General features: G+C 27.6%; 2 protein-coding genes across 2 annotated transcripts; one reads left to right on the top strand and one right to left on the bottom strand.

The window, feature by feature from the left end:
- Positions 1 to 1,567: 1,567 nt before the first annotated feature.
- LOC112599069 (insulin-like growth factor-binding protein-related protein 1) lies at positions 1,568 to 21,824 on the bottom strand. The gene is made up of 4 exons (XM_025345789.1): positions 21,407 to 21,824; positions 9,868 to 10,039; positions 7,526 to 7,669; positions 1,568 to 1,833 (listed from the first exon to the last, which is right to left on the bottom strand). The coding sequence occupies exons 1-4, from the start codon at positions 21,722 to 21,724 to the stop codon at positions 1,652 to 1,654; spliced, it is 816 nt and encodes a 271-aa protein (XP_025201574.1). The 5' UTR covers positions 21,725 to 21,824; the 3' UTR covers positions 1,568 to 1,651.
- On the top strand, positions 1,861 to 4,169 carry LOC112599068 (piggyBac transposable element-derived protein 3-like). Its single transcript, XM_025345788.1, has 2 exons — positions 1,861 to 2,088; positions 2,292 to 4,169. The coding sequence occupies exons 1-2, from the start codon at positions 2,072 to 2,074 to the stop codon at positions 4,120 to 4,122; spliced, it is 1,848 nt and encodes a 615-aa protein (XP_025201573.1). The 5' UTR covers positions 1,861 to 2,071; the 3' UTR covers positions 4,123 to 4,169.
- Positions 21,825 to 22,506: the final 682 nt, after the last annotated feature.

Below are 22,506 nucleotides of genomic sequence, written 5' to 3' on the forward strand. Positions count from 1 at the left end.
GTTAATACCAATTGTAATTAAAAAGATGCTACTTGCTAGTACCTATATTTTTTTCATTTAATATTAGAAAATCATATTAATACATCTCATTATATAAGTAGATTACATAAAAAATCGATAATACATAGAAATTGTTTGGTTTATGTTATGTTTAATAATTATGATTTATGATATTAAATCTGTAATTCAAAAATCTCATATTTTTAGGAATTTCAAAGGAAATAAAATATTGTTTTAAATAATTTTTTATAACTATGACAAAGGTTTTAAATTAGACTTCATTATAAATTCAATTATGTTTTAAAAATAATTACTGGAGTAAACCTCAAATCAATATATTGGAACTTATCTAAGTCTATTTTGATCCAAAAAAAAAAAAATAGTGCAAATCCTCTTAATGAAGAAAATACATCAATGCAACTTTTGGTACCTACCTAAATCCAATAATTCTAATATTACTTTTTTATGCTAAAATTACAATTTAATTTAAATCTACTAACATTGATCATCAAAAATTATTTAAATTGTATTTTATTACTAATTGAAAATCACTTCGTAAGAACATTTTTTTTTTCAAAAAAATTGCACTCAAAAGTGTAAGCTAAGGCAGTCAATATTAAACTATTAGCATTTATACAGTACAACAATTACGTTTTAAAGTTCATTATTTTCATCACTAGATAACGCTACCATGCTCGTTTTTCAAATTTAATTTTTTGATTTTCCACATCTGATTTTTTTTGTTGTAATTATTGGCCACAAAACGTTATGTTAGAAGAGTAATTCAAAATCTTACAATTTAAATCATTATCTCACTATCATTTTCAGTCCTACAAATCGCTAAATATTTGCATTATAAACTATTTAATAGATACAGATATTATCAACTTCAACGTTCACAATAAGTGTACACAGCCTTCAAAAATTGTTAAAACTAGACGATTACCTTTGGGTTATTTTTCAAAATGTTTAAGCTCTGTAACAAGTCTAATCAATAAAAAAATAAAAATAATGACGGAAGGAAAAAAAACTATTGCTTACTACTTGGATTGATCAAAGATATTTGATAATATAAACAGTGAGTTACTAGTTAATGAACAACGGACGTCTATATCTACGTGGCTACATCGCTACATAGAGTTAACACTTTAATACCTACGTTACCAAAAAATGTCATCAATAATTTAATAAAATGTAAAACAACATGTTTGAGAGGTAAAAATAATAAACAAATTAAAAACAATTTGGACAAAATTTAAATGTGTCTGTGAGATGTGATCAATACCTGCAGTTTAAAATGGTTGGCTTGGTATTACTTAAAAAATCGATTCTTTTAAAATTTATAAATACATAGTTACATATTTTTACAAATTGTAATATAGCTTAAATTTTAAATGTTTAAAAAAAAAAAAAAAATTAGACAAAATATGAATTGTTGATATTTTTAAATCAAGAATAATTTTTGTTAAACATGGGAATCTTCTAATACGATATTTAAAACTTTTGAGCTACAAAAATTATATCATTAAAAATAATAAAACAAGTAAAAAATATAATTAAAAAAATACCTATATAGTACACGTAAAAAAAAAAAAAATTATAAAAATACAAACACGTATACAAGTATACAAGTTATTGTATAGAGACGTATCTAAACCATTTTGCGAACGTCCAACACGGCCGAAGCCGTAGTTATATCCACTGAATTAGTGCCTAGACATGTGTAATTTCCCGTGTGTACGGCGGGTTTGAATTCCATGATTTGTACCCACGAGGTGACAGTAAAATGGTCTGGGCCTCCTCTGGTCTGTATCGCTATCAGCGTATCGTCTCCTGTGAAATAAATTAACATATTAACCCATTAAGGCCTAGCGTAACCGTATGGTAACACAATTATAGTCATGTTTGAATGCATGCTATTTTTAAACTTATGGGATTATCCAGTTCCAACGTCGTTCATATCGTTGATAATGACCCGGTGATTAATTTTACACACAGATATCTTTATTATATGTTGACATTAAATATTTATCAAGAAATTCAATTTAGTTTGAAAATTATTTCGTAGAACATGGATATCAATTTCGAGTAAGTAAATTATATATATTTTAAATATATGAATCAACTATAATTTTTATTTATGCGTATTCAGTATACTATAGGGATTAATATTAACTTAATAAAGTGTGATATTATTCAATATTGAATAAGTTATGAAAGTTAAAAGTTTGATGTTACCGTATGGTAACGCTAGGCGCAAGTACTACATATAATTTAAATTTTTTCAACAGAACTGGATTTTCGCTGTCTGAGGCGTTAGACATTTTGTACAATGACATAGATGCAGACGAGATATATATCGAACCACCTGAACCATGTGTACAAACTGATGAAGATTCCGGGGATGAAAACAATGGTGAAGTAGACAACTTATCAGCACGCCAATTACGATCTAAAGCAGAAATTAAATTAGCCAATAATAAGAGGTACGGCGGTATTGGTGATGATAATATTGGTCTAGAAAACATTTTGAGCAGTAAATCTGTGACATCGAGTGAACAATATAAACACGTAAGCACGAAAAGTATAGATGAGTGGATGAAAAAAATAAAAACTGGTAAGAAATCTTTTACGTGGATAAAAGGGGGAGATTTTGAAGAGCTTCAAAAGAACTTTCCTGAGCCTGATTTTTCAAGTTACAAAAACTTATCTATTGTAGACATTTTTGAAACTTTTTTGGATTACGACATAATTAATTATCTTGTGGATGAAACTAGGCGTTATGCACTTTTTTTAAATTGTCCAGATCCACATATAACACATGACGAAATTCGATGTTTTATTAGTATTTTATACCTTAGTGGATACAATAAATTACCTTCAAAAAAGTCGTTTTGGGACTCTATGGATGATATGAAAAATGAGGCTGTCTGTAATGCAATGCGCCGTGATAGATTTTTGCAAATATGTCGCTTTATTCATTGTGCTGATAATACACAAATTGATGCTAAAGATAAGGCTTGGAAAATTAGACCTCTTATGAATATGATAAAAAATAAGTGCTTAGAAAATTTTGTACCTCAAAAACATCTTGCTTATGACGAATCAATGGTGAAGTACTTTGGTAAGCATGGATGTAAGCAATTTATTAGAGGTAAACCAATACGATTTGGTTACAAAATGTGGTGTGTAAATACGAATGACGGTTATCTTGTAAATTTTGAATTGTATCAAGGCAAAGATCCTCGTGAAAACGAAAAATATAATTCTATATTTGGAAAGGCAGTATCACCTCTTATTTTAATGCTTGAAGACTTACCCAATTCTAAAAAAAAATTACCTTACTCATTGTACATGGATAACTTATTTACTGGGATAAATGTTTTTAATTATTTCAAATATCTGGGTTACTCAGCGATTGGTACTATCCGACAGAATAGAATACCAAAAAATTGTCCTTTGACCGACAAAAAAAAATTTTCAAAAAAAGAACGCGGAAGTTTTGAAACCGCAATAGAAAAAAATGAGGGTATTTTGTTGGTTAGGTGGATGGATAATGCAGTTGTTACAATGGCTTCCACTGATGTCGGCACCGAAAAAGTATCTAGTGTAAAAAGATATTCACAAAAACATAAAAAACATATAAATGTAAGTCGCCCCAATCTTGTTGCGCAATATAACCAGTATATGGGCGGAACTGATCAGATGGATCAAAACATAGCCACTTATAGAATTGGGGTGAGAGGTAAAAAATGGTGGTGGCCAATTTTTACTTGGCTATTGGAAATTCCAATGAACAACAGTTGGACTTTGTACAAAAAAGCTAACTCTAAACAAATTACTCAATTGGATTTCCGCCGTGAATTAGTTCAAACATATTTACAAAGATATGGTATAGCTCGAATAGGTGCAGGGAGACCTTCAAGATCTCTGTCATCATCCGACAGTCGTATTTCCGATGATATTAGATATGATCGTATGGACCACTTAGTTTCATATACTCAAGAGAAGAAAAGAAGGAGGTGTGCAAAAGATGGCTGTAAATCAGTAGGACGGACAATGTGTGTCAAATGTGACGTTGGACTATGTATAGATTGTTTCGTGAACTTCCATAAAAAATAAATTTGATTACAACTATTCAGTTTTAATGTAATATTTATAATTATAATTATGCAATCATTGTTAAAATAATACAATTGATTTCGTCAATAATAATTGGTTGTTGAAATTGTATACCTACTATAACGATATTTATTTGTAAAAAAAATATGATGATTTTAAAATAGGTAGTATATACTTCTAGCGTTACCATATGGTCACGGAACTTATCTTAAAAACGGGGTAAAAAAAAAAAAAAAAAATTATAGACAATTATTATATAAGTACGTAAGGTGACCTTTTAATCAAAATCAACTTCAAATTAAAAAAAAAAAAAATTCCGGACTTAATGGGTTAATGTACATTATAAACGAATACACGAGTTGAGTTGAATACCAGGCAATAACTATTATGTATTATAATTTAAAAATGAAAATATACGAATAATGCGCGTTTGTTGAATTTTAACTAGTTAGTATATATTATTATGATTCCAATAATATTATAATAACTACGGCGCGGATGCAAATCGCATTTTTTTTCTGAATATTCTAGAATATTGTTTAACAAGTACAGAATTTGACTAATACATCAAAGAGTTTATAAATGAAAATTTTATTTTACATAGGTAGGCATTTTGGAATTTTTTATATTTTTTGTAAATTTTTACATGTTTTATAATAGTGTATAGAGTTTGATACAAGTTAACTACACAAGTATCTTATCTAAGAAAATAAATAGGTTTAAGTTATATTGCTTTGTTATACTATTTTTATTCTAAATTACGATGTAGAGTATAACGAGCATAATATTATGTACCTATCAGCTGATATTTGATAATAACAGCACAACGGTCTGACAAATTAAATTTATGTTACGTCCAAGAATCATATTATTAAATATACCTACATAATTATAATATAATACATGTATATATTAAGTCGTTTTATTTAAAACTCTTATAAATCAAGATAATGTAAAACTACGTAAATTTAAATAATATAAATTGGTTTTTATTTAATAATTTTTATTTAACATTAAAATAAAAACAATGTGTAAGTGTTTTTTTTTTAAGTATTGTAATATTACTAGAGTATTAAAACCGTTTTCTCGGCTTTTTTGGGTGTTGTCTATATATTACTTATCTACCGCATCTAGTGCTAATGGTATACTCCATATCGAAGCATCCAAACGTCACATTAGATTTTGTGCAAACTTTACCCGCAGATTAATTGAAGGTCATATATTAATGTACGACACTAGTCATAGCGAATTTGTATTCGTGCTACAGCTGTTAATAGTTAATACTAGGTTTCAGTAGTTTATTTATCAGTGGTTTAGTTTAATTTTGTGAAAAATGATGTCCCATTGTTCCCCATAAGAAGAACGACGTCTTTAATCAATATTAACCGATATAAGGTCAAATATTTATCTTATACATAATTTGTATTATAATAAATATTTGCTAATTATATGAAATTTATTTTATACTTATGCTTAAAATAGCCAAATGGCTATTAACTTATTATATATATATATATAAATAAATAAATTTATTTTCATAAAAATTTTATATATATATTTTTTTTTTTTTTTTTGTACGCATCAGTGTTTTAATTTATTGTAACAATTATTTAACTATAGATACAGTTTGTAATGTGTACAAATTATAAATTTATAACATTTGGTTAATAGTTAACAACAATTAATATAAATGTTTTTAATGATTATTGATAAACATATTAAAAAAAAAAAAATACATATATAGATAAATCAAGAACAATAAAGAAACTATAATAGTAATTACATACATGTAAAATAATTTAGGCGAATATTGTGCGTAGTTTTATTATTTTTAACCACCCATTGAAATATGTCTTTGGGATCAGGAGCGGATAGAAAAGATAAAATGATAACTTAGCTATATTCTACTAAAATTCAATTACACGATATATACATAATATTATACTGGGTGATTTTTTTAATAGTAATTACTCATTATCACGAAAAATATAAATGTTTTTAGAAGTATTTTTTTTTGCATAAATTGAAGTTATAGTAAATAAGTACTGATTTAAAGTTAAGTCGTGTGGAGTAATAGACCAATATTTTATACGGTATCCCTATGATACTCATATATCTTTTAAACTTTAAAGTTTACAATTTTAAATAGGTACTAATAATTTGGTATTCGTTAAAACTCAATTTTTATACATAGATGTTTTCGGAAAAATATTCTGCTCAGAAATATGAAATTAAAAATTTATGTGTTCTTTGTTAAAAGCGAAAAGTCCAAAAATCTATAACACTAAAAATAGTATGATGCCTTTAGGCTTTAAGTATATATTTCAATCATGTTTTGTAACGATTTAAAATGAATATACAAATTTTCGACGTAGGTATGAAATAAGTATTAATAAGATTATAAAAATTAAGTGCTTTGCATATCTATACCTAAATTATATTGTTATTATTATTATTATTATTATGTTTTTTTATCTGTAGACAGTAGGTTTTTTACTGCCAATATATATCATAATTTAAACAATAACATTATAGATTATCATAAGGTATTATATGTATATCTATTAGCTGATACGGTTTAACATTTCAACTTATGTTTATTTAACCATCTCAACTATTTTAAACAAGATATAAATGCACGAGAAATAAAATAAATAATAGAACTTATACCTTTAGAGTATTATTAAGTAAAAATTTCGTGGTTATGATTTAATATAATGATAGCTATTCATGATAGTATTAATGTTAATGAAATCGTCGTACTATTGAAATGTAGATAATTAATTATCGTTTCTTGTATATCACTATGAGTCATTATTATTAACAAGTACTAATTGATTAAACTTCAATGATTTCGAGTATTTGTTAAAAGATTGATTGACATTATTTCTATGGAAATACAACAATGTTCAATCTTAAAATAAAAATAAAAATAATGCTTGCTGATAAAATATAGAAAAATGTATTATACCGCTAAGTTGCATATTAATTATTATCTAGATCTAGCAGAATTAACACATTAAATAAACATCATTAATTTAACCAGCAGATATCCTCAATAAAAATTTAAAGTTTACATTAAATTTATTATATAGCATATAATATAATAGGGGTTATAATTTAAAATAACTTTGAAAATTCAGTAGATTTAAACTAATTAATGGTACTACGTTACTTTATATGAGGATCGTGAGGTCTCGTGTAATGTGTAAGCAGTTTATTGTTTTTGCAAGTTGTAACTTTTTCTTTTCTTTATCAATGTCATATTACTTGGGAGAGGTAGAATGTGCCTAGCTCACTATTAATTCTCTTCTCTGAGAAGTGAAAAATTCACGTGTTATTGTAGATGTTATTACCAATGGAGTGGGTCCGGTTGTATTTAAAAAAAAAATGTAAATCGAACCTGGCAACCATTTGGTGATTCCATATGTGTTCGTAAATTGCCAGTTAATACTAGGCACAGGATATCCCTTGACTTCACAATCAAATACCACGGTATGTCCGATGGAACCAGCTAAGTTCTTGGGCGCTGACCTAATGACAGGGGCTAAAAACGAATATAATAATTATAATATAGTATAATAATAATATTTTTAAAGTGTTGACATTATAATTTATCGAGAATTCGCAACTGTAAGCAAACAATTTGTTTATTATATAGGTGAGAGATATATCTAATAAGTATTTCACGAATACAATTTTGTTTGTAATGTGTATCATAATCTATCACGTGCACGATATTTCACAACCGATATACAAAATATTCAATTAATAATCAATTATTTCATCAATGATTACATTATGTAATTACTTATCAATAATCAAAGTTCAAATTTTTAAATTGTATGTTCATAAACATTATTATCGTTATGACGTTATGTCACCATAACTATTGTTAATAATTAAATACACACAGTTATTTAATGGTATGTCAATCATGTTTTTTTGTTTTTTTTTTTAACACAGTAATTATAATATATTTAATATTATACTAAAATATCAAATTATGTTAGAATACTAGATATTGATATAAATATTAAATATTATTTATATATATTCATATAGTTAAATTTGGGTAGAGAGCGTGGTATTAGATTGTAACAAATAACGATAAGTAACAGCTGATGTACTACTACACTGACGTTTAATTTGTATAGAATACAGAGCGATTCATCAAGAATACTTATCTTTACTTTTTCTCTAAAATAGATTAATTTAAACTCTGGTTTTTGACATTTTTAAGTATAGACATTGATTATCAATGGTATATACTATAATATTTTCAAACAGGTACTTGGAATTTTGTGTGATTTAAGTAGTGTTCGTTTTTTAAATGTGTATTGTCCTTCATTGGTGTATTTAGGTTTTTGTCATGGGGAGAGATATGATTTTATACGGTAATTACCAACTCGAGGGGGCTACGCCTCCTTAGCCCCCTAAATTTCCAGGAATTATAATAGCTTTTTATAATAAATTAATAGCTATTAAATATTCATTCTATATTTAAATATGTTGCCAAAATTATAATATACCTATAACACATTACTTGAGATTAAATGTTTTATTGATATAAAATCGAATGCTTAAATAAATATGAACAATATGATGACTATAATTATTATTATTTGTGTGTATACAGCTTATGGAGGGGATTATCCCCTTGATATCTCCCCCCTCTCGTAAATACGCCACTGTTGCCCTATAACTATAAATTATTAAGGAGAAAATTATTTTTGAAAATTTTGATGTATAGAAATCGAAATTTGACTTTAAACGTTGAGACCTACTTAAGATTAAAGCCCATTATAAAAGATTTAAAATACCCAAATAAATAATGATGATTTTAAAATTATATAGTTATTAAAATAAGTTAATTAAATTTTTTGTAAAAATTATTCTAGTATAAAAAGCATATTTATAAATAATAATTGACCAAAGTATATTAAATTTATTTTAGAACATTATTAAGGAATATAATTATTTTAAATTAATTGTGTAGAAATTAATTTTTTAAGTTCAGATTTAGATACTTAAACAATTTCAAAAAAATTATTTAGACTCACATTTACTCTAAAAAAGGAGGGTTTTGTTTGAAAAATAAAGTTTTTATCACTACAAAATAATTCTTAAATTATTCAAAAATATGGGATTTACTGGCTACCTAGCTACTTGGAAATTGGGATAAAATAAATGAATTACTTAAGGGTTAAAGGGGATGGATTAGCATGCCCGACAAATCACTCGGTAAATGCATATAGGTATATATAATTTTATTTTTATGTTTTAGTACCTCCTAATCAATAAGAGAAAAATCAAAAAAAGTAAACTCGAGTCATGTAAGTACATAAATCTATTTTAGCCACTATTTGCTAAAAAGAAAAAAAATAATAAATAATAAATAAAAACCTTTTAAAAGAGAATAATTGATGCTATGTGAAGCTCGGTTGAAAATCAATAAGTATAGTAGAGTACACACACACACACACACACACACACACACACACACACTCATACATTACACATACTCAAACGTGTTCGTTGACAGATTTATGTACGTAAGTATACTTGCATTTCGTATATTATATTTTAGTGTGTTTAATCGTACGTCAAGCGGAAAACTATGAGAACGCGAGAGACAGTATTTGAAGAGAGTGGAATCGAATTAATAAGAGATCGTTCAAACGTTATATTATGTCTTTAATATGATATTACATTATACACGTGCGTGTGTGTATAGGTACTTACCCGATTGACACGGTCCCCTATATCGCATCCATAGTTGCGTCCCGTTGTTGCCGAGCTCCGCGGCCGCCTCGTTCAGCTGACACGCATTCGAGTACGTCCTATTGTCCGACCCGCATATCGGATCCGTTTCCTTGCATGCGCACCGGTACTGCACTCCGGCGTTGACGTCTTCCTGTTTACATAATAATAATGTATGTATCGTAATATGCCAGCCTGTGGTTTTCATTAATTTTACAATGTTATACTATACGAGTATTATAAAATGTTAATTATTATTATGTACATTTGCTGGTTAGCCAATATTAAAGAAATGTAGCTAGGTACTAATATTTCTTACATGAGTGGAATTGAAGGGAACTGGGGTTTTAGCCACCCAAGGTGTTAAAATCGTTTTATTATCACGTAATACCTAATAGTTTTATAGTTTTTCAAATCTTATTTATAAGATAATTTTTTTTTTAAAGTATATGAATTTATTTCTGCCAACATCACCTAATGACAAATGACATATAAATTCGAGGAATATTTCCGTCGTCTACCAACATCATTCATTAATGGTCTAAATTTTAGACATTCAGTACTCATATTAAATGCAAAAAATAAAATATCCGACCAAATATTAGATATTTATCCATTGGCATTAAAACATTTTTAGACGGCAGTGAACAATATTACTTTTAAAATATAAATATAATATGTAGTAACATATATGAAGCGTATATTATGCTATTGAATTATGGCGAAAAAAGAATTCGTATGTATTAAAATAATAACGAATATTACTATAAATAATAAAATTGTATTGAAATTTAATAGCAGTTAACTATTAAAAAATTCTATCATACTGTAGTAGCTCTAGAACTTCCTGTACAGGTTATTAGAACGGCAGTTGTTTGATTGACTGCAAAAATTTGATAAATTTTAAAACCTGAATATGTCGATAATTTTTTATCGTCTTAGAGTTTATGATGTCAATATAATATATAAAAATATTAAATATTAATACCATTTATCTTATAAATTAAATTTTATTTCCTGTGAATTGGTAATATTAATAGTATGCATATTCAAACTATTTAAAAATATATTAAGTACCTATGAATAGAGGAATATTTTTAAATGTTTATAAGTTCAAAATATACACATTAGATTCTGAGTGAAGCAAGAAATAGTGATATATTTTTTTTATTAAAAATTAAAATAAAATCAGTGAAAATAGTAAAAAAATAAAAATATATTGTATGAATATGCATACTGCGTTATAGTGTATCTATAACTACTTCATAGATTTTATTCGTAATGTTTCACACGTCAATAAGTAGTGTACCTACTTATTGGCTATGAGATGATCATCATTCATCACAGAATAATAAAATATCGCGTGTTTCCATATTCTTCCGACGTTCTCGTTATTATTATTATTGATACAAATTTTACAATTTTTTTTCTTCGTCAAAGTGATGATTTAAAAACAAAACATTCAATCCCGTTAAGGTGCGCGTTGAATCTTTAAAGTCGGTTGAAAAAAATGCAGAATGCACAACCTAACCTAACCTTGAGCAATTCTGTATGCCGGCCTAGCGATCGACTTGTATACGTGACACACAAAATATGTTCATAATATTATATTATAATACCCACAATTCACATAATATAGTACTATGATAATAATATGACATAGCAGATGCATCACTGAGCTTAAAAGATTTCACGTGTTCGGGAAAAAGCGATCGGCGTAGAACGAAACAAAAAAAATATCAAAGAGAAATAATTTGCGTCTATACCGCAGCCGTGTAAGTGAGTGAATATACACAGATATATACATTATATATAGGTACGTCGTACGTTATATGTTTATATTATAAACTTTATAATATCAACACGACAGCCAACAGGAGTGAAAAAACCGCATCTTGTTCTCGGCGTTTTATACCACGTGTACATTATAATAGTAGGTACCTATATGAATATAATATTGATGAGTACATTATTATATTGTAACAAACAGCTTGGAAATGCCAATGTTTGTTTATTATTAATTATAACGATATCATGTTTAGAATAATAATAATGTTATATTCTCGTTTTTATTATTACTTTTTTTAAATTACACACAATATTAGTATATTATATTAATTAATGTATATTAATATAATTATATATTATGTTGTATGCTTAGAAAAAAAATCAACGTTCATTTTTTTTATAATATTTTTTTATTGATTGTCATTTATTTTATAGAACTGTATATATTTTAAGTGTTTATATCATTCGCTCGAAATATATACATCACACCTAATATTCGGTTCGAATCCACCTGCGTATTATAATAATGTTATGCTGTCGTGTGTATTGTCCACACTCTACACAAATAATACGCCAGATGATAAAAGAATGAAAACAATTTTAAATCACATTTACACAGACATTAGGTAGATAAATGTTAAGAACGATAAAACAATACAGTACATATTGTATACATTTTTTTTATGGTTGCATGTCAAAATAGTTTTATGATACTATATGTATAAATGAAATTTATTTAGTTAAATTTCCTATAGTTACTATACTTTCTACACATCTAAGTATCTAACGTAAGATGACGATGATATACCTAAAATATTTTTTATTGCTGGTACTAATTTATTCAATGACTTTTATTAAAATAATAATTTAGAACAATATTACTCCGTAATAAAGTTCAATGTTTTTATTTATCTCATGATTTTACTAATAATTCAAATTCAAATATTATGTTAAGATATAATTTAATTTAAAAAATGTTCTATAGCTATAATTTTAGGACTAATATAAATTATGATATTGATATCTTAATAGTTTACATTTGTAATAATATTGTTGATATGGCATGAATCAATGGGTCAATTTACCAGTGTTTAATCGTTGATTAGTGGTTCTCTATATCTACATTATATGAAAATTAAAAAAAAAAAAAAATACTAAAAGATCATTAAAAATAGAAATCAAAAATTCAATATTGTTATTTGTAATAGATTTTAGCTGAATGAACTATAAACAATAATGATAATAAAACAGAAATCTTTGCGAAATCCCCTATTATTTGTATGTAATAAAGTAATTAAAAAAATATTATTTATTAATTATTGAAATAATTTCAAAAATAATTATTTATCGACATTATATATTTTATACTGCATTAAGATCGTAATAAATTTCACGTATGAGATCGGTTAGATTAAAATTGTAAAAATAAAATTATTCTTTGTAAAATAGTCAATATTTACTGTCAACATTATTGTAATTATAAAAATAATCGGGAGAATTGGGATAGTGAACTTCGCAGTTACAGTATTTACTACAGTCCATAGTATTCAATATTAAATATTTTTTATGTAAATATTATGTGAATGAAAGTCAAATATCCTATGATAGAATCATTCAATTATGAATATTATCTTGCTATCTGAGGAAATAAATATCGCGAGGGTAAAGATTACTAACGATGATTATTATTAATTTAATTCTCCAAAATACAAGCATTTCATTTTGAATTTATGATGATTATGTATGATGCGAATAATAATGTCGAAGTGGCTCTCTTGCTCTCTTCTTAAATAACGATCTTATAATGTTAACTTATATTTTATTATGTACCCATTGCTCCATGATATTTTGATATCACTGCTTATTTCGGAAGCTGTACACGATTTTTGTCATAAATGAGTTGCTTTATATATACGAGTGATGAGACGCAATATTAATAAATATATATTATATATATATATATATATATATATATATAATATATATATATGTTTTTTACTTCAAAAAAGACTGATGGTATATAAATTAGTTGAAAATTTGAACATTAGTACTTACATAATATGTATATGTGTATATATATTACCTATGCGTTCCTTTGAACAAAAATTTTACATCAGTATTTACTTTTAACTATAATTAAAAATAAATGGCGTGATAAATAAATTAATATAAATTATATATATAATTAATTAATTAATTGAATTTTTGTTTAAAGGAACGCGTAGATCATAGAAACGTCATAAAGATGTGTATAGTTACCAAAATACGTGAAGTTATAATAAGTTTAAAATAAACGTCGATATGGACGATATTTGTGTATTATGCAACATTATATTTTTGAAGAGCACTTCTCACACGCATATTGTGTTGTTTTTTTACAATGGTAAAGTGTGTAGATAACATAAACAACTTAAGTTCAGTAGTTCTCAATTTCTCATATGCTTTATAATTTTTAATATTAGAGTGAATTCACATCTTATTATTTAGGTATAACACCATTTCCTGTGGTTTGTTGGAGGTATTTTTTTTGGTATTTAAATTTAAATAAAATTATTTAAAGCATTATTTTAAACTGTAATATTTTGTATATTTATAACTCTCTTCAAAACTAAAATATCGAAAAAGCACTTAACAAACCACAGTAAATGTTATTGGCTTTGAGTTCAATAATAGAAAAATTCTGCGCTTTAATATTAAAAATAACGAAGTTAAACGAAAATTACTGAATGTAAATCGATTGTGTTTCACACTTAAAATCTGTAGATAACATATTCAGATGAGACGTCCGTTTAAACATAATTTATAACTAAAAACATCTGACAAGGATGGTAGTGGAAGAATAGTACCCACTAAAATCCGGAGTTTATATTGATATATTTTTTGTGATTATTAACTTTTTATTTTACGATATGGGCCCAATGGTGTACGGGGGAGGGGGGGGTATACGGAGGCATAGTTTACGGCGTATACCTGTATACCTCAATACGCTATTTGTATCCCATGGCGTATAGCTTATGACAAATTAATGATACGCGGGTATACATACGGCCGTATCTATCGTATATTTTATACAACAATTTTAAATAATATATCAAGTATCATATCACGGTTGTAGATAAATATAATACATCAATAACCTTGCAACTACGATATCTCGATAGCCGATTGTATAATACTTTTTTTTTGTGGTATCACAATATGATTCCAATGTGTATAAAAAGATTACATTTTAAATTTTTTGTTTAAAATGTAAAATATTTGTAATATTAGAATATTAATTGATAAAATAATTTATTGTTTTTAATTTAGTATATTTTTAAGAGAAATAAAAGTTATAGTTGAAGCGAAGCGAGAAAAATTTTTTTGGACCCTATCTGAATCTCTCCATTATATATATCTACGTGAATAAGGCTTAGGTATACTCACTGTTTATTTTAGCAATACATCACTGGATAAAGCTCACTGTGGATTCTCTAATGTTGGTAATACATATTACTGTAATAATATATCAAATTATATGACTTGTCGTGCGCACTTATGGATTATGGAAACCTATGATTTATTTTAATTTTAGAAATCGTTACCTTCAAAAATCTAGTTATCTAAGTAGTAAGTACCTACCTTTATTTCTTAAATCGTTTAAAGACCAAACCAAGGTCAATACCAAACATGATACATAATATGTATAAATACTATAAACACGTAGTCATATCAATTCATATTACTTTGGAATTTCTTATAGTATATTATAATATAGTAAAATAATAGGTACATATATTTTACGCTATATCATGTTATTATTATGTCATTGAGTAAAATAAACTTTATTAACCTTAAGTCGTAACTGTCTGAGATTTAGACTCGAAACAACTATGGGGATCAGAGACGTGTATTTACATTTCCGACGCCCTGGAGGTCTAGTATTTGATGTCATCCTCTCCCATCTTCGTCGATACCAACGAGATGAATAAATAACAATCAGTGTCCTGTGAATTTATTGCCCGGAGCAGCCCGCATCACCAATGCCCACTTTGAAATAAGCCTCCGGTTTGTAAGTAAGTAGAAAATATATATGCGAGTAAAAATAAAATGACTCCTTTGCAGTATATGTATACACGCGGTTCCTCCCATTTCAGCGCTATAAATCTTGAACGGGGTTCACAGTATTAATAAACGGCTGTTTTCTCTAAATGTCTTATGCGTGCGCAATGCGTATTGTACTATATTATATAATACAATATAAATAATAGTTGAAAGAAAATATATATTAATTTTAATTTTAAGCTAACAAAAGAATTAAAAACGATGCGTTCAGCTAAATAAAAATAAAAAAGAAAGAAATTTGAGAACAGTATTTAGTAATTTATGATTTGATTTTCATGAATTTGTTCAACCCAATTAAATAAAATTGGATAAAAATGACTATCTACAAACGCAATAGAAACAGTGTAAGATATAAAGGGGAAGGAGAAATCATCTCTCGCTCACCCTGTGGCTAAAAAAATGTTCGGATCGTTAAGAATTTACATTTTGATTTGTAGAAAAAAGTCTAATAGCTTTAGTACTATAGTATTTATGTTATATATATTTAAATAAAGATGTTTTATTCTTCTCTCCACATGAGAAAATCTTTAATCCGCAACTGAATAGAAATAACAAATAAAAACTAAATGATGTCGTGACTTGCGGTTTAGTATATTAATTTCATAAAATATAAACATATTATGCGGTGGAGGTTTAAAACGATTGTACACTGTACAAGTAAAATGCCTATAAAGTATAAAGCCCAGATAATTGTGCGGTTTATTATGTATAAATATTAGTGCACTATCGGAGTACTGCGCCGTAGATGGAAATGCACTAAAAACGACGAACGCGGCGCGCTAAGGGTTATTGCGATGTTTGTCGAACAGACATTATTGGCGATTTGTTTCCCCATATTATATACACACACGCGTGGATGTCGCTTAACCCGGAGGTTCCGAACATCATATATTGTATATACAAACATACATTATATGTGTATATATATATCCTTAACAGAAGCGTTTTATGACCTTTTTCCTATTCTTAATAATAAATTGATACGGCATCGATTTTCAGGCTGCGCACACCGATGTAATACAGCATATTATTCTACTCTAAAATAAACTCGGCCATGATCTTTTTATTATTGCGCTCCAGGTATATGATATTATATATGATAAAATGGCAAGAACGCAAAGGATCGGGGTGACTCGTCGGTGTCGTTACTCGTTAAAACTTAAAACATTGGACCCGGTTAAGAAAATATATTTACTAACTTATCGTCACTAGCTGTACATCGCTGTATGCACGCCCGTATAAATAATAATGAAATATAAATTGACAATTTGCACAAATTAAAAGTGTGAAAAAAAGGGGAAAGTCTTAGTAGCTTTTACCGATATTTTTTTATATGTATTTTTTTTACATCGTTTTGTTTCTATACTGTAGAAATTACTGTTTTTATAAAATCGATACGTCATTATACGTACAAATGACTAAGCAAAATAATTCCCTAATATTTTTTTAAATAAAAATCGATTTGCTACCTGGGTGTAGTTGCAGAGTAAGCTAGACGATAGTATCTTGTCATGATATTTATTTGACGATTTATAATTTTTGAAATATATATGTTACGGTGAAAGATGAATATTGGTGAATGTCGTCATTCTCCGGTGAATGATGTCTTTTACCAAAGTTATTCGATTTTGTAGGTAAATTATGTAAAAAACCAGATTTTAAATTCAAATGTACATCTTTCACCGGTCATTGTTGTCATTTACCAAAACTAGTGGTAAATGATGATAAATCTCAAATAATACACTGATTTTTTTACTATAGGTACTATTTATAATAATGACTTAGTGTTGGTGGATGTTTCATTTTTTATTTTAGGCATTTATTTGAAGGAGATAATAGGTTAATTAAAAATTTTAAAATACATGCAAATTACAAATTATTTATTTGTACAATTTAATTACCATGATATTTTAAACTACACAGCATTTCCGCTGCATTTCAAGCAAATTTTTTAGTACCATAACTAGTACACACATTTTTACAAATAATATTAACACATATTTGTAGCAAATACAACTTGTTATAATATGCCCGTCGATACTATCTAATAAACTAAAAGAATCGACGTTATTGCTAGTTGGGATTTTCGTTTATCTATCTACTTCCATCATGATATTTTTAACTAACGAAGCTTATTCGGTACCTACACGTTTATCACTGATCGTTCACACTGAAATAAAAGTATTAAACATCATTCTCCGATTAAACTGGTGATTGACGACAATAACCGGGGAATGTCTGCATTTACAACGTTTACCAATTTTTTAGGTAAATGATGTCATTTACCGGGGAATGACGTCTTTTACCACGTTTACATCATTCACCGTAACATATATATAATTCAAATGATTCAGTCGTGTTTATGTGCCATAAGACGTTGCATATAAGAGTGTCTAATAAAAGGGTGTAAAGGGCTTGAAAGAGTCCTGAGTCAAGAGTGTGCAATGGTGGTGGTCGGTCGATGTGTATAATATTGCATGGGTACATATTGCATATGTACGTATACAAACGATGTCATCATAATATACTGATTTACGTCTGGTAAAACGCATACTTACACGTTCAACCAGAAACCTGATAAAAAAAAATCGTATTCACGCCACGAGTCTACATCATGTACGCCATTATGTGCATAGTATAATAGCAGCAGTAGTATAAATAAGTCGATCATCGGTGATATAAATGTTCACTACCTATTATATTATAATAATTCGTTCGGGCGGGGTTAAAGTTTAAAAAAATATGTTAATTTATAAGTTATGGGTATAACGTGTATTTTGTTCATATTTACCAATAATGAGGGGGAGGGGAGTCTAAAGTAGTTATATATAGTAGTGAATCAAAGCTATGCATGAATATAACACCTTTTATACGAAAAAATGAAAAAAAAAACATGTGTAATATTCTATTAAAATGTGGCAGATGTGCTCAATTCTTTAGAATTTCTAAGAATTTGCATTACATATTACACTTCGTTAATACTTTTATAACACCCGCATAGTTAGTAGTTGTCTGCTTTTTAGATTGATCACAGGCCTTGCATTTACGTATGCTAATTTATTGTTTCTCATAACATATATTATAATTATTGTTAGTTATATTCCTATAGGGTCTGCAGCTGCAATTATGTATTATTGTCGACCATTATTATTTTTCTTATTATTTAAAAACTTTAATCGAAATCTTAAATATATGAAACAACTGTAAATGAAAAAAAAATCAGTTTTGGCTAAAGCATTTTTTACAGAAGTGATATTATGGAAAACGAGTCAAGACGTGTAGAAAAAGTGTTGTAGCAGCCATGTTTGACATATTATGTATACTAAAGAGACGGAAAAAAGTTAAGCCCACACCTCACCGTTTTACCCTCGCAAATATGTCACGAAATCGTAATATATTGCATACCTGAATAGTTAAATAATAATTATACAGAGTGATTTCCGGAGCAGGCTCACCTCCATTTTATCCTTTTAAAATGGATTTATTCAAATTCTGATTTTCGGATCTTTTAAATATATTAGGTATACTAAAAGATCATAGCTACATTTTTTTGACATTTAATGAGTATGTTCAGCAATGTCAATACCAAATTCATTTTTTCAAATGAAAATCATCCTTTTTTCTGTAACTTAATTAACAAATGACCGAAAGTCAGAATTATGTTTGAAGTTATTTGACTTTATATATTAATAAGTAAGTAAATAAATTCTATGATAATAGATTTAAAAAATACAGGATCATAAATGTCTTACAATGATTTTAGAAATTATAATAATTAATATTACTTAACATTTAGGTATCTTTTATTAAATCTGTTTGGGTATAAAAATAACTATGTACACTTAATCTTAAACATTTTTAAGAATTAAGGAAAAAATATATTACTTATGCTTATTGTAAACATTGTTTATGGATTGTATAATAAAAATATTTTATAACAAAAAAAAAAAAAAAAAGAATTAGTTATTATGTACTTAGTATATATGTTTCAATAATTCAAAAACTACTCGTTCGAATTATAATTTTGAAATAAATATAGTTTTTTAAAAAAGATGTTTGATTAATCATTCAGTATAATTACAATAATAATAATAAAACACAGGCCCGAATCAAGGGGTATGCGATATTGGTACATGTCTGGAGTCACACTTTTTTGAAGGCAGCATTTAAAATTTTAATAGTATAAATCATTTTTATAAATATAACACAACACAATATTAACTCATTGTAAGGTGTTTTAAAGATTATAAAAATTAGTTGTTTCGTTATAATTTTTAACAAACGACACTTTGAATTTGTAAATATTGTATAAATGTTCTTGAGTTTATACATAAAAAAAATATTTAGTACAATTTAATTAATAATGTTGAAAACAAAAATGGTCGAGAAGAGACATCTGTTAGTCTGCCTGCAAAATGTTGCATCGTTATGTTTTAGATCTAAAAATAGATATTCATAGCATACATAGCATAATGTGAAGATAAATAGCATCGGCTGATAATATTGATTGACGAGGGTTATTGATAATTATTACTAATTAGTTTTTTTTTATTTGATCTTCAACTTTTAGGTTGAATATTTTCTAATTAGATAGTTTTGCTTCTTTAAATTATATAATTATACACTTAATTTGTTTCAATTACTTCCTGCGCAGTGTGGTGCGGGCCGCCATTATTATGTATATTATTTGATATTTTGTGTACATGTAAACACTACAAGAGTAAAAATAAATTTCAAACTAATATAAAAATAATTTTAAAAATATAATTGTACTAAATGTTATAATGCATATAGAAAAAAATAAATTATGTTATCGTTAAAAATGTTTTTTTTTAATTCTCTGTACCTACCATATGTATCTTTAGAAAATACTCTCGACACTACAGCTGATATGTTTCAGTGGTATATTTACGGGAGGAGATTAGAAAAATATGTCTTCTCCCTTCATCCCCTATTTTTACTTATATTTATATAGTTATAGTTGTGAGTTTTTTCATTTATCGCTTTGATATTAGGTAATAAAATGCTGAGACGTTTGGAATCGACAATTTTTATCATATGTCCCCTCTCAAAGAAATTTTAAATACGCCACTATTAAGTATAACATGTATAATTTTATTTATTGCCTATTGAATTAGTTTTTTTAATATTTATTACCTATATATTAATGACTTTTGTTTTCATAGTTAGTCTTATTATTATGATAAAACAAATACTATTGTAGTATCGACTATTATCCACAACAAAAAATATAAATGTTAATTTGGTATATATTGAATTTGATTTGATAATTTGGTTAGTTGATGTTATTTGTTTTAATTACTCACACTCGTAACTACCTTAAATTAGTAGAGGTTTATTATTCTATAATATTGTATTGATCTAGTTAATTGTTATTTATAAACAAATAATTAATATATATAAATAAATATAATGTTCCTATACAGGAGTACCTACGTTGATTTTCGTTTTGTTTTCATAAACTAATTTTTAATTGGAATAATAGTTTATAATATGTAAACGTGCCAAGAGTGGCAAAACCTAGATTTGCTTAAGTGTTCTTAAAGTTTTACTTAGGCCTGACAATACGAATATTATGTATATATTATATTATATAGTTATAATATACCGTTTTGACGCACTCCAAATTTTCAGCGCACGGTCGGTCGGCAGCGTTGCACGGGGCTGTTTCGCCCAAGCCGCATAAGCCGTTAGGACAACACGCACACGCGTCCGGCACTAGGCCCAGTGGACAAATGTCTCGGTCGCGGACAGGACACCGGATCGCGGCGCACCCGTCGCCCGGACATAGTGGCGGTACATCGACGGCATCCTGTCCTCCGCCAACGTCGTCCCCGCCGCTTCCGGTAACCGCCAACGCCACGGCTAGGGCGAATGCGTGACAGAAATGGAACAACGATTGCGATACGCGACGACAACCAGCCATTAATATATATTTGTAAATAGTTATGATATAAAATATAATTCGATGTACTAAACAGAACTCCGACAGCGACGCGTGACTGTTCTGGGTGCACTTGTCGAAGTCTGCGCGAAGCACCCAGACTGTTTCTCCCACTTCATTGATCCTTCTCCCACTTAATATAGCCAGGCGAACCTCTGCTCGATTTTCGTCCTTACCGCGTCTGTCTGCTTGACAGAAAAATGTTTACATTCCGTCGACTGTGGTCTACAGATTTATCACCACGGGGCGACAATAAAAAATCATCCAATTATTTAAAGAAAAAAAAAACGATTTTTTTGATAAAATTAGTACTTATAACGTATATGTACCTACATATAATGTGTTAAGCAAATTAAAACGTTCTTCTTAGATTGAGAGATACCAATACATGGTGGACGTTAAATCACTTTCTATGTTTAACAAAGCTAAGGTGTTCATGCTTATGATAGTCATAATATAATTAATGGTAGTAACAAATTACAATAAAGGTATAAATATAATATAGTAACCTAATAATAATCGTAGAGTGAATGGAGTTTTGATAAGATTAAAATAACAAAATTTAGAAAAAATAGCAACCTCATCAAAATTAGTTACACATAGCAACAATCTTCTGTTATTTTTCTACTTTTCTCTACACAAATACGGTCCTGGACGTATGCGTTTAATAATAAAGGCACAATCTGTATGATGTAGGGATCTCCGGATTGATTTTTATTTAGTCTAGAGTATTATAATTTATAATATACAGTAAGGATCGGTAA

The sequence above is a fragment of the Melanaphis sacchari genome, unplaced genomic scaffold (assembly GCF_002803265.2).
Source record: "Melanaphis sacchari strain LSU unplaced genomic scaffold, SCAv2.0 Contig4_pilon_pilon, whole genome shotgun sequence".
Taxonomy (NCBI): Eukaryota; Metazoa; Arthropoda; class Insecta; order Hemiptera; family Aphididae; genus Melanaphis; species Melanaphis sacchari.